A 14351-nucleotide genomic window follows, 5' to 3' on the forward strand; every position below is an offset into this window, starting at 1 on the left:
TTTCAAAGTAATTACTTTGAAAAACTGCTAAATGAAACAAGCAGTGATGACAGCACAGTGGTAAAAAACACTGACCAGGCATGCAGTCAGGAATATATATCCATACTTGAAGTAGAAAAAGCCATCAAAGGCTTGAAATGTGGAAAGGCAGCAGGAGTAGATGATATTCGACCAGAAATGGTGAAGTATGATGGTATAAAAGTCTTACACTGGCTGCACTGCATAGTTCAGAAATCCTGGACAGAGGGATTAATTCCCGATGATGAATAGAGCTCTCATAGTATACATATATAAAAAGGGAAATAAAAGTGAATGTGAGAATTACAGAGGTATTTCCCTACTGAGTGTTCCTGGCAAGATCTATGCAAGTATACTTGAGAAACGGTTGAGAAGAATTGTGGAAGAAAAGCTTGGTGAAGAACAAGCTGGATTCGGGCCAAATAGAGGCTGTCAGGATCAGATATTCACTTTATGACAAACAGTCGAGAAAGCATGGGAATATAACAAAGATCAGTTTTTTTTTTTTTTTTTTTTTTTTTTTTGTCGATCTGGAAAAGGCATATGAAAAGGTGCCAAGAGAGAAGCTATTCAATACGCTACAGTTATATGGTGTCGATGGGGCATTATATCAAGCAATACTCAGTCTTTATTTGAGTTGTAAGTCAGCAGTTAGAATTGAAGGAAGTACAGGAAGATGGTTTAATGTTAAACCTGGTGTGAGACAAGGATGTACATTATCCCTTTATTCATTATCTATATGGATCACATTATGAAGGAAAGTGGTATTAAACATGATATCAGAATTGGAGATGTTAATGTCAGTTCTTTGCTTTATGCGGATGATGTTATATTTCTAAATAAATCCGCTACAAGTTTGCAAGATTCCCTGACTAAATTGAATAACTGTTGTAATAGATATGGTATGAAAGTCAGCATTAAAAAGACAAAGACAATGAAAATAGGCAGAATCACTGAAAATGTCAACTGTGTTGCGAATGGAGAACCTGTGGAACAAGTGAAACATTTCAGCTACTTAAGTATGATTTTTAGTGAAGATGGTAAATTAAATATAGAAATAGACAACAGAATCAGCAAAGCTGGTATGGTGGGAAGTCAATTGAATAAATTCATATGGAATAAGAGAGAAATTAGTCAGAACACTAAATTTGCTGTATACAAGACAGTGTTCAAACCAGTTTTAACTTATGGATCTGAGAGCTGGGTCAGAAGTAAAACACTTGACCAAAGACTAGAGCCCACAGATATGAGAGTCCTGAGAAAGATTATAGGCGTGAACAGATAGCATCAATGGCAATATCATATTAAAAACGATGATATTAGGAAAGAACTTGACATTGTCAGTATTCAGGAATGCGCTAGCAGAGCTAATCTCAGGTGGTATGGTCACTTAAACAGAATGGGCAAAGAAAGATTAGCAAAACAAATGTTCTCTGCTAGGTTGGCAGCAAAACGACCCAGAGGAAGACCAAGATCAGTTTTTTGATAAGGTACAAAAGGTGGATTGATAAGGTACAAAATGCTTTAGACGATAGAAATATAAGATCTGATAATGTTGGAGTCTTGACAAGTAACAGACTGATTTGGAGGAAAATTGTAGATAGGAAGTAGTATTGATGTAATTTTTTTCATGTAGTACTATCATATCCTGTCATGTACCCTTGAGGGTACATGATTTTATGGCTGTCGTTTCTGATATTCTAAGCATTATTTCATTTTCTTGTACATCTAATATTATAGTCTTGCCGATTTATGGGGTATGTTTCTGTTCAAAGGCATGGGCTGCTATTTCTGTTTTTCCTGTATTTTGTATTCTATTTTTCTTTTGGGTGTTGCATTTTTTATTGTTTAAATGTTCTGGAATTGGGATGTTGCAGTCACGGAAGCGTTCTTGTAGTCTTGCCCATAAAGATTTAATAGTAGAACCTGTGTAGGCGACATCACAATCTTGTTGGCAAAGAATTTTGTAAACCACAGTGTGGTGTTCTAGTATTTCTTTGTGTGTGTGTGCGTGAGAGATTTTGTAGATTTTAGAAGTGTTGCCAATTTTTGGTTCGTGGTGAACACCAGCTTATAGTCAGTGTGTTTGAAAATACACTTGTAGGCTTTGTATGTGTTCTGGATGTTTGGCAATTTGATAATTTTTTGTATTGGGAAGTTTGTTTTGGTTGTTGTATTATTTTGATGCGTTTTTGCTGTTTTGTTGGTGTAATTTATTAGATGTGTTGGGTAATTTAAATTTTTAAAAATCTGTGTTAACTTCTTTATCTCTGTGTTGAGATAATTATGTGTAGTCGAAAACTTGTAAGCATTTATAAACCGTGGTAGGATGACTGATTTCTTAATAGAATATTCTATTCTATTCTAATATTCTTATTCTGAGGCTGAATAAAGGCAGCAGAAGTCAGGTCTATATATATATGGGTTGTCTTGGCTGTTGGGCTGACATTCTTAAAATGTATGCTTCCCAGATTTGAGGTTTGTTGAGGTTTTTTATAATTAATATTCTAGTATACGTTGTCATTTCCTGAAAAATTAAAACATATGTATAACCAACGTATAAGCTTGTCTACAAGAATTAAAATCATCCACAGAGACTCCACTGGACACAAGGCCCATCAATATAGCAAGTTGAAGATATCCAGACAGCTGAATCAATTAGCCTTTTTAAAACGCTGCCAGGATAATAACGTGATCCCAAATTGTGTTAAATTAAAGCACTGATTTACATCACTGAAGGCTCTGCACATTTACAGATGCACTAGTCTTGGCTCTTCTATGGGAGCAGATTGCCGCCACCTGCATTCTCCTGGCCGACACCAACGAAGCTATCCATGCACTGGAAGAAAGTTTGCCACGACACCGAATGTTGACCTTTGGACAATCCTTTCTGATGTCTCGAATGCTTCAGCAAACAGAGAATTTCAAAGAATATGATGTTGGCACATTAAGAAATCTGAGAGTTTACAAAAAAATAACTCAGCTTCCAAACCTCAACCACCACCTAACATGGTTATAAACCTATATTCACTTACTCTGAAGCCTGAAACAATTAGCGCACTTGTGCATGGCCATAACTTCGCAAAAGAACCTAAGAAAATTTCTGCAGAGGAAATGATACAAATTAAACGAGGAATCAGCAGCCTTCCCAACCATGTTTCCAACAACATTAGACTGGATGTGGCCAGTGTTCAAATCCAAGCTAAACCACCAAAAGTAACCTATCAAAAAAAGAATTTGAGGCTCTGCAAGAGATTAAAAGCAACACAGTAATAATTACCGAAGCAGACAAGGGAAATGCCACTGTGGTTTTTAACACGTTCGCTGCCAACTACGAGTATACTCGTAGTTCGTATATGAGCTTCACAAGCCAACTACGAGTATACTCGTATGTCGATTTTCCGACCTCCTATGCCAAACACGAGTTATCCCTTTGTATAATTACCTTAATTTGGACCCTTGGATTCTGAATAATGCGGAGAGCATGTCTGGGGGCTTGGTAGAAGAGAAATAATTTCAACTAAAATATAGTATATTGTGTATGTGCCTCAGATGCCAACTACGAGTATACTCGTAGTTCGTATATGAGCTTCACAAGCCAACTACGAGAATACTCGTATGTTGATTACCAACCTCGTATGCCAAGAGTGAGTTAATCCGTCGTATAACACGTAATTTGTATATCAATTTAAACTAGTAAAATCAATAAAAATAAAAACCAATCAATGAAATAAAAAAGCACTCAGTAAAATAAAAAAAAATCAATTTATTCAAATTAAGAATGGTACATTTTAAAACACTTTTCCACGCACAATGGTGGTTTTTCCTGGCAAACAGGACAATAATAACGTGTTTCGCGTCTACGTTTGTTTCTTGTACAGACACGGCATGGCTTTGTCGGTTGATTCTTTTTTTTCTGTTGGTGGTAAAATTTCCAAATAATGAAAATCCCGATTCCTCCTGATATTCTCTGATGCTGTAAGTTCATCCATCCCTTATCCATATTTGAATAACATCTGGTGGATTGTTTTTCCTATTATTTCTCAGAGTTCCACACACATACGTTTTTCTGTTGGTAAGCGATTCTGTTAGAGCTACAGAATTATAAAAATTGTCCATATGCAATACATAACCCCTGTCTAAATATTCTTCCATCAAGTGGAATACAACATCATATGCATGACCCATTTTCGCTAAAGACGATTCAGATTTTCCTGTATAAATTTTTATTTTTATCACCAATCCATTTGATTCGCACAGTTCATAGAATTTCACGCCATATTTATGTTTTTTGTTTTTTATGTATTGCCGTAATGCCAGTCTACCGCGCCACAACACCATTGACTCATCAATACATAAGTTTCTGTCTGGTGTGTAGCAATTTCGCATTACACTATTAAAATGATCTAGGACTGGTCTTAATTTGTGCAATTTATCATTAGATGCTTGGGAATTATCTGCGAAATGCAAATGACGCAATAAAATTTGAAATCGATTTCGGCTCATTTTAGAGCGCCAAAATGGCAAATTGTAAAGTTGATTTGTACTCCAATAATGCTTAATAGACGGTAAATTACAAGGACCCATATGAAGTAAAAGTCCAAGAAATAATTTCATTTCAGGTATGTCTGTTGCTTTCCAGTTAAAAATTCTTCGACTTTTTTTGAACTGCGTTCGGCTTTCCTCAATATTTTGTAAAGCATATAAATTGGTTTGTTCTACTAAAATTGTGAGAAATTCTTCAGAAAAGAAAAGTTCAACTAACTTTTGATACTGAAATTTCTAGTGTCAATTTTAAAACCTGCAGTTTCAACAAAGTCAAATTGTGGGGGCTCCTCTTCTGAATTTTCCCAATAAGTTGATGTTGATGCATTTGGCTGTTTGCTATCTTCATCTTCAAAAGTTTCTTCATCATCGGAGTCACCGCTAGAGTCGTCTGTAGGATCATCTTCGGAATCGGAACCAAATATTTCATGAAATTCAGCATCGCTCATATTAGCATAAGCTTCCACTTCTATATCAGTAAGTTTTCTTTTACTGGTCTTGGCGAAATTGAAGGTTCTTAGAGACTAGAAACTAAAACTGAACTAGATGCAATAAACACCGTCATCAGCGCATGTAATATATAGCTGGAAGTGATACGAGATTACTCGTAGTTGGCGTATGAAACAAAATTCTGTCTGATAAGCCGGCTACGAGATTACTCGTAGTGACCTTGAAGATGGGAGTGATACGAGATTACTCGTAGTTGGCGTATGAAACAAAATTCTGTCTGATAAGCCGGCTACGAGATTACTCGTAGTGACCTTGAAGATGGGAGTGATACGAGATTACTCGTAGTTGGCGTATGAAACAAAATTCTGTCTGATACGCCGGCTACGAGATTACTCGTAGTGATCTTGAAGACGCGAAAAGCGCTTGGCGTGCGGGAACAAACTATGACTGAGTAGCGTAGCAGCGAACGTGTTAACCAATCAGATTACTCAGGTAAATTTGCCTCTTTACTACTAGATCATTCTACCTACCTACCTATAGACTATTATCCCACCATCACACAAATCAAAACACTCCACAGGCTCCTTAGAAAGGTTACTTCTTGGCCTGTGGAAGGTACAAATAGATTTAAAGTTTATAACTCTAGACTCCCCTTCCACCGGTTATATGGACTACCAAAAATCTATAAACAGAATGTGCCATTACATCACATTGTGGATGGCGTTGATTCACCCACATAGAAATTAACCAAATATTTAGCCAAAGTGCTCACACAATATACTGGCAACACACCTTCGCACATAAAAATCTCAGTCCACTTTAAAGTCCATATAGAAAATCTCATATTCCAACACACTGACATAATACTCAGTTTTGATGTCTTCTCCGTATTCACCAATGCCCTACTCAAAGATACCTTAGCCCTCATTCAAGCCACATTTTCTCCCAATATCTCAGCTCTATTTCAGTTCACCACGAACTCAGGCTATTTCATTTGGCAAGGAAAATTCTACAGACAGACAGATAGAGGGGACTGCCATGGGTTCTCCACCCCTGGCCAACTTCTTTATGGATACCTTTGAAGAAAAAAACTTTAAACTCTATCCCACAAAAACCCACTATATTATTATGCTACATGGATGATGTGTTCTCCATTTGGCCGCATCGCCTGGATACACTCCACAATTTCTTAACACACCTAAACGATGAACACCCCATGATCCAGTTTACCTTGGAAAAGGAAAACAAGTCTCCCATTCCTAGATACTCTGATTACAAGCCAGCATGAAGGATCCTTGGCATTTTCTGTTTACAGAAAACCTACACATACAGGTAGATACATTCATCAGCAGTCACTCTATCACCCAACAATATGGATTATAAAAACCCTATATAACAGGACAAAAACTCAGAAATTAATCTCTTTAAATAAAAGAGCCCTAACTACTGAACTTGACCATATCCTTAACACTTTCTTAGCCAATAGCCAAAATCCCCAAAAAATCCAAAAACTATGTAACAGCAACCCAAATCCTCTCCCCTCTTCATAACAGAGATTATTCAAAATCTATCACCATTCCATATATCTGGGTTACATCCGAAAAATTAACAAAAATCCTAAGGAAATATGACCTCAAACTTTGCAGCTGTAAACTGTCTTACTATGGCCAAACAGGCAGGACAGCCAATATCAGGATATCCGAACACAAGGACTACATCTGGTTCCATCAGTACCGCCACTCAAGACTTGCTGACCATGCTTTGGGAGCCCACCATAGGATATGCTGGAAGAAGGCCACTCTATTACACCGCAGCAAATACAAATATGAAAGACTATTCATCGAATCTGTCTCAGCTTTGAAAAACTTTCCAAACCTCAACAAATTTGGGTGAATGAGACTGCCCCAAATCTGGGAAGCATACATATTACAAACTTCTGCCCAACGGTCAAGACAACCCAATTTAGTCCACTGGGGGGGGCACCCTGACTTATGTTGCCTTCATTCAGCCTCATTTACTCAGTGTTAGTGCCTGTGTGTGCATATTTTTTGTGATCCCTGATGATGGCAATGTAACATTGCTGAAATATAGGAAGGTATTAATTAAAGTTTTTTATAATTAATATTCTAGTATACATTGTCATTTCCTGAAAAATTAAAACCTATGTATAACCAACGTATAAGCTTATCTATAAGAAAAATATAAATATGTACCAACCAATATTTACTGACATAAATTTGTGATACGTGTGACTTAAGAAACACACAATACTCAAATTGCTGTCAAGTTAGCACTGAGCGTGAGTGGTGTCAATGGCAAAGTGGAAAGCAATGAGAGTGCAATATATGGATGCTGTTGCAATTACAAATTTGACATGAAAGTGACCATATACAATATGCACATGAATGGACAAGGTTGCACCACATTAACAACACTCTATGGAGAGGGGAACAGCAATTTATTCTGTTACCAAAAGCAATCCTGAACTAGCAGGGCTGCATCACATTCTATAGACAGGAAAACAGCAATTTCATGATTCTGTCACAAACTTCATTTAAAAAAGAATCATCCTGAGCTAGGAGGCCATACAAAATAGCACTGCAAGAGGTGTCCCTGCCAACACACAGTGACAAGAGTGCAACATACAATCTAGATGTTGAAAGTTTTTACGCTTGGTTATACTATAAATTAAAGATGCCAAGAAAGAATATTCTTGTTTAATCCTTTATCCAAGTGTAAGCAAACAAAGTATGGCATGAAGTAACTTCACGCCATCTCTTTTCAATCATTTGTTTTGGCCAAAATTGTCCACTCTTTTGTTGACCCTATTTGAAATTTGACCGCATCACTAATATCATTAATATCTCTTCATAATAAGTACTACCCTAATCATGGAATTGTTAATACTCTTACTTTACAATTCCTTCTCTCCTTTGTTATTTTCATATGCAAAACCAAAGGCCTGATACTTTTCCAAATGTTCTAATCTACACTTTTCCTATGAAGGACTGCATAAACACACTACTTTGCTGGTTAAAGCCACGTTGAAAATTCTCACATTTCATCACCTCTTTCATATTATCCAACTCACTCTTTCATCATTTGCACTTCATTCAGTTTCTTTATTTCTGAATTTTTCTATTTGTTCTCTACAACACTCATATTGCTATCTCCCTTCTAAAACGCAGTTCTGATATGCATAAGTATAACATTTCACATACTCTTACTTAATTTCAACAGCAAATATGATGCACACATTACCTCACTAAGTTGCTCATGCTGAACAATGACGATCTAATAATGTCTGAGTTCATTCTGGCATCATTAGCTGCACTAAAGATTTTTATAAATAAGCTTATAAAAATATGCACTATGTTAAACAAATACATCATCATCATATTCCTGACATGTACCCTCAAGGGATACAGGATATGATGGTACTACTTGAAAAATTCACATCATTACTAACTTCCTATCTATAATTTTCCTCCAAATCATTCTGTTATTTGTCAAGACTCCAATATTATCATTATCAGACCTTATATTTCTATCTTCTAAGGCACATTGTATCGTATCAATCCACCTATATCTTGGTCTTCCTCTGGGTCATTTTCCTGACAACCTGGCAGAGAACAATTGCTTTGCTAATCTTTCCTCGCCCATTCTGTTTAAGTGACCATACAACCTGAGATTAGCTCTGCTAATGCATTCCTGGATGCCGACAATGTCAAGTTCTTTCCTAATATCCTCGTTTTTAATATGATATTGCCGTTGATGCCATCTGTTCACGCCTATAATCTTTCTCAGGACTCTCATATCTGCGGTCTCTAGTCTTTGGTCAAGTGTTTTACTTCTGACCCAGCTCTCAGATCCATAAGTTAAAACTGATTTGAACACTGTCTTGTATACAGCTAATTTAGTGTTCCGACTAATTTCTGTCTTATTCCATATGAATTTATTCAATTGACTTCCTACCATACCAGCTTTGCTGATTCTGTTGTCTATTTCAATATTTAATTTACCATCTTCACTAAAAATCGTGCCTAAGTAGCTGAAATGTTTTACTTGTTCCACAGGTTCCCCGTTCACAACACAGTTGACATTTTCAACAATTCTACCTATTTTCATTGTCTTTGTCTTTTTAAAGCTTACCTTCATACCATATCTATTACAACAGTTATTCAATTTAGTCAGGGAATCTTGCAATATTTGTAGTGGATTTATTTATAACTATAACATCGTCCGCATAAAAGCAAAGAGCTGACATTAACATCTCCAATTCTGATATCATGTTTAATACCACTTTCCTTCATAATGTGATCCATATAGATAATGAATAACAGAGGGGATAATGTACATCCTTGTCTGGCCAGATTTAAAATTAAACCATCTTCCTGTACTTCCTTCAATTCTAACTGCCGACTTACAACTCAAATACAGACTAAGTATTGCTTGATATAATGCCCCATCGACACCATATAACTGTAGCATATGAATAGCTTCTCTCTCTTGGCACCTTGTCATATGCCTTTTACAAATCGACAAAACTTAAATACAGATCTTTGTTATATTCCCATGCTTTCTCAACTGTTTGTCATAAAGTGAATATCTGATCCTGACAACCTCTATTTGGCCTGAATCCAGCTTGTTCTTCACCAAGCTTTTCTTCCACAATTCTTCTCAACCGTTTCTCAAGTATGCTTGCATAGATCTTGCCAGGAACACTCAGTAGGGAAATACCTTTGCAATTCTCACATTCAGTTTTATTTTCCTTTTTGTATATGGGCACTATTAGAGCTCTATTCCAATCATCAGGAATTCGTCCCTCTGTCCAGGCTTTCTGAACTATGCAGTGCAGCCAGTGTAAGACTTTTATACCATCATACTTCAGCATTTCTGGTCAAATATCATCTACTTCTGCTGCCTTTTCACATTTCAAGCCTTTGATGGCTTTTTCAACTTCAAGTATGGATATGTTTTCCTGACTGCATGCCTGGTCAGTGTTTTTTACCACTGTGCTGTCATCACTGCTTATTTCATTTAGCAATTTTTCGAAGTAATTACTCCATACTTCAAGGATATCTTTTTCTCCCATTTTCATGTCACCTTTATCATCTCTAACTCCTTTTACAGCACTCTTTCCTCCATTTCTGAGCTTCTTCAACAACCTGCAGAATATCTTACCACCTTCTTGATATTTATTTTCTATGTTCTTGCCAAAGTCCTCCCATGACTTTTGTTTAGCTAGTTTTACACAGAGTTTTGCTTTCTTACATTTGTCTCTGTATTCTCTTAAGAGCAAAAGCTGACTTATTTGCCAGGAACTTTTGATATGCTTTCTTCTTTTCCTTCACTCCCACTTTAACTTCTTGTGTCCACCATGGAGTTCTGATTTTTCTATCCTTGCAGACAACCTCACCACATGCCTCTCAGGCAGAATCAATCAATGTTTTCTTCAAAGTTTGCCACTGAATCTCCAAGATTTTGTTGCTGTTCTCAAACGTTTTCATTTTTTCTTCAATAATCTTTGTATATTTTAGTCTACAGTTCACATTTGAGAGCTGCTCAGCTTTTATTCGCTTTAAAACTTTCTTACATGTTATTCTTTTCAATATGAAATTCAATTTTATCCTGGTCAAGACTAAATAGTGATCACTTAAATTTCAAAACCTCTGTACACTCTGGTGTCCTGCACCAGGAAGAAAACATCACTATCAACAACAGCAAAGTCAATGAGACTTTTCCTTGATTGTCATTTCCTGAATATAACATTTTGTATTTATTGCTCAGAAAGATCTCACCAGTTTTTGTCTTTTTTGTTTCAGTCACCCCTATTATGTCGATCTGGTACTTATCTAATTCCTCAGCTAGCTCCATTTCTTTGCCATTCAGGCTTCTTATGTTGATAGTATTGATCTTTAACTCTGGTGATATTGAGTTGGGGTGTGCTTTCAGATTTGTTCCAGTAGCTGACTTTTCACTGTTCTCCCTGGTGAAAACAATGGGGGCCTTGTTTAACTGGGCGACACCCCCAGCCAGCATGAAATTTTGTCATGTTGTACCATCATTTTTTTTATTTTGGTTTAACCAATAAGAATACAATTTGGTCGGCTAAATCCCAAATTGCCAGCCCATCCTCGTTCGTTCAGTATCCAGGTAGATACCCAATAGGGTGCACCACGAGAAGGTGAGGATTGGACATTAGGTCAGAAGCCCTGGTCGGTTCTCTGCATTCCTTTAAAGGCTATGTGGAGGTCTCCTCTTAGTTATACAGCTTTGATCCTTAAGCACCCCAAATACTGCACTCTGAATTAAAACTATATAATAAACCCAATCTTACAAAAATTACACAATATTACTAATTAAAAACCAGATTATATTAAACTTCCTAAATGAAGGTTGGCGTAGCATGTGTGCCAAACTAAATCTAGTAGCAAAATGATTACTAATATGCACTGAATGTCTGCATTTCATTTTTCTATTCCTTAATAACAATGTTGAATCCCAACCATTGAGAAATGGGTGTAATACAGCATCAATTCAGACATTGAAAATTTTGAAAGTGAAAAGTCTGCTGTGTATTTGGATTTGATACAGAGCAAAAGCTAATTGTATTCATCATCCATATATATATATAAATAAAACTTGTTATGCAAGTTAAAGAGTGTTATGGAAGTAAAGCAGTTCTTAATTTATATGGTTACTTTTGCAAGCAATTTTTCAAAATAACTATTCCTAGAAGATACATGAAATATCCAAATTTGATTTTGCACATGGAATTTCACATCTTGACAATATTCTAACATGTAAGAAGCCTTTTAATTAGCTCAACTGCACTAAACAATCTGAAAAATTAACTGAGCAGAGGAAGTATATTCCATCCTGGTTACATATAATTTAAAATTGATTAAAATTCTTACATGTCCTGAAAAACCTCGTTTTTCAGCTTTTTCTTTCACAGGTTTCAAAGGACTGGGGTGTGCTAGATGAAACAATTTCATATGAATATTTCTTGATTCAGGTGAATTATTACATTTTGAAAGAGGCCCCTTGGGTGGTGTAACTAAACAAAAAGAAAAGAAAAAAAAAATTGCAGTTAAAATATTTAGAACATTTAAATTTGAACACCATTTTGACCTAATTTTAGCTAAATTTAGACCTTGTTAAATAAATAAGTATTCTAATAACAATAAATGATATTTATATCACCATCAAATTCCTAATATGTAATTTAGAGGGGTGTACAGGATACTGTAATGGTCTACATGAAAAGCTTACAGTATAACTGACTTTCCATTCACATTTCCCTCCAAATTATGTCTGGAGAGAATTCATCTGACAATGAGCACCCGATGAATGGCCATTTAATTATTTGTATGTATTAAGACGTTAGAAATTAATTTACTACTTTTAATTCGATAAGGAATGTCAAATTGTAAAGAGATAAAGTGAATTACTAAATATTCAGTATTTGTATCTATTGTATATATTTATATGTTCGCGGTTTACAAAAAAAAAGTTTTATATATACTGAAATAAAGAGCCAAAACGGGTTGATTAAGGGTCAAAGTTGTATAACTGAGAGGAGACCTCCACATAGCCTTTAAAGGAATGGGGAGAACCGACCAGGGCTTATGACCTAATGTCCAATCCTCACCTTCTCGTGGTGCACCCTGTTGGGTATCTACTTGGACACTGAACGAACGAGGATGGGCTGGCAATTTGGGATTTAGCCAACCAAATTGTATTCTTATTGGTTAAACCAAAATAAAAACAATGATGGTACAACATGACAAAATTTCATGCCAGCTGGGGCGTCGCCCGGTTAACAAGGCCCCCACCCATCCGTTGTTTTCGCCAGGGAACCAGGGCGAACAGCAAAAAGTCAGCTACTGGAACAAAGCTAAAAACGCCCCCCATCTCAGCATCACCAGAGTTAAAGTTCGGTACTTTCAACATAAGAAGCCTGAATGGCAAAAAAATGGAGCTAGCTGAGGAATTAGATAAGTACCAGATCGACATTATAGGGGTGACTGAAACAAAAAAGACAAAAACTGGTGAGATCTTTCTGAGCAATAACAAAATGTTATATTCAGGCAATGACAATCAAGGAAAAGAAGGAGTAGCCATAGTCTTTAACACAAAATACGAGGCTAATCTTCTTGAATGGTAGTTCAGTCTCAAGTAGAGTAATGTGGTCAAATACGAGAATGGGGAACTGGACAATGAGACTTATTTGTGCCTATGGACCCACAGAAGGTTCTACTAAGATAGAAGTGGAGGAATTTTTTGAGGCTTTAGACAAAGCAACTGACACAATGAAAAAGGAAAAGTTGGTCCTTGTTGGGGATCTAAATAGCAGAGTAGGAAATGATTGTGAGACATACAAAAATATTTTGGGAAAATTTTGGAGAAAAGAACAAGCAAAGCAAATAATAATGGCAAATATCTGTTGGATTTCTGCTCAGGACCTGGACAGGTTATTACTAACACCATGTTCCAACATAAAAATGTGCACAAATTCATATGGAGAGAAGAGGCAAGGAATAAGAAAAGTCTCATTGACTATGTTATTGTTCATAGTGATGTTTCTCTCTGGTGCAGGACACCAGAGTGTGCAGAGGATTTGAAATTGGAAGTGATCACTAGTCTTGAGCAGGATAAAATTGAATTTCATATTGAAAAGAATAACATGTAAGAAAGTTTTAAAGCAAATAAAAGTTGAGCATCTCTCAGATGTGAACTGTAGACTAAAATACACAAAGATTATTGAAGAAAATATGAAAGAGTTTGAGAACAGGAATCAAACCTTGGAGATTCAGTGGCAAGCCTTGAAGAAAACCCTGACTGATTCAGCTAGAGAGGCATGGTGAAGTTGTCTGCAAGGATAGAAAAATTAGAATTCCATGGTGGACACAGGAAGTTAAAGAGGCAGTGAAGGAAAAGAAGAAAGCATATCAAAAGTTCCTGGCAAATAAGTCAGCTTTTGCTCTTAAGAGAATACAGAGACAAATGTAAGAAAGCAAAACTCTGTGTAAAACTAGCTAAACAAAAGTCATGGGAGGACTTTGGCAAGAACATAGAAAATAAATATCAAGAAGGTGGTAAGATATTCTGGAGGTTGTTGAAGAAGCTCAGAAATGGAGGAAAGAGTGCTGTAAAAGGAGTTAGAGATGATAAAGGTGACATGAAAATGGGAGAAAAAGATATCCTTGAAGTATGGAGTAATTACTTTGAAAAACTGCTAAATGAAATAAGCAGTGATGACAGCACAGTGGTAAAAAACACTGACCAGGCATGCAGTCAGGAATACATATCCATACTTGAAGTAGAAAAAG

General features: G+C 36.3%; 1 protein-coding gene across 1 annotated transcript in view; it reads right to left on the minus strand.

Moving 5' to 3' along the window:
- Positions 1-14351, minus strand: part of LOC150100523 (uncharacterized) — a 194435-nt gene that overhangs the window by 129606 nt on the left and 50478 nt on the right. The window contains exon 6 of the mRNA XM_090402683.1: positions 11934-12076. Coding sequence (XP_090258809.1) covers positions 11934-12076 — 143 coding nt within the window. The remainder of the gene's footprint in view (positions 1-11933; positions 12077-14351) is intronic.

This window comes from Typopeltis vanoorti, chromosome 13, assembly GCF_054136105.1.
Source record: "Typopeltis vanoorti isolate ZY-2024b chromosome 13, IOZ_Tvanoo_1.0, whole genome shotgun sequence".
In the NCBI taxonomy this organism is placed as follows: Eukaryota; Metazoa; Arthropoda; class Arachnida; order Uropygi; family Thelyphonidae; genus Typopeltis; species Typopeltis vanoorti.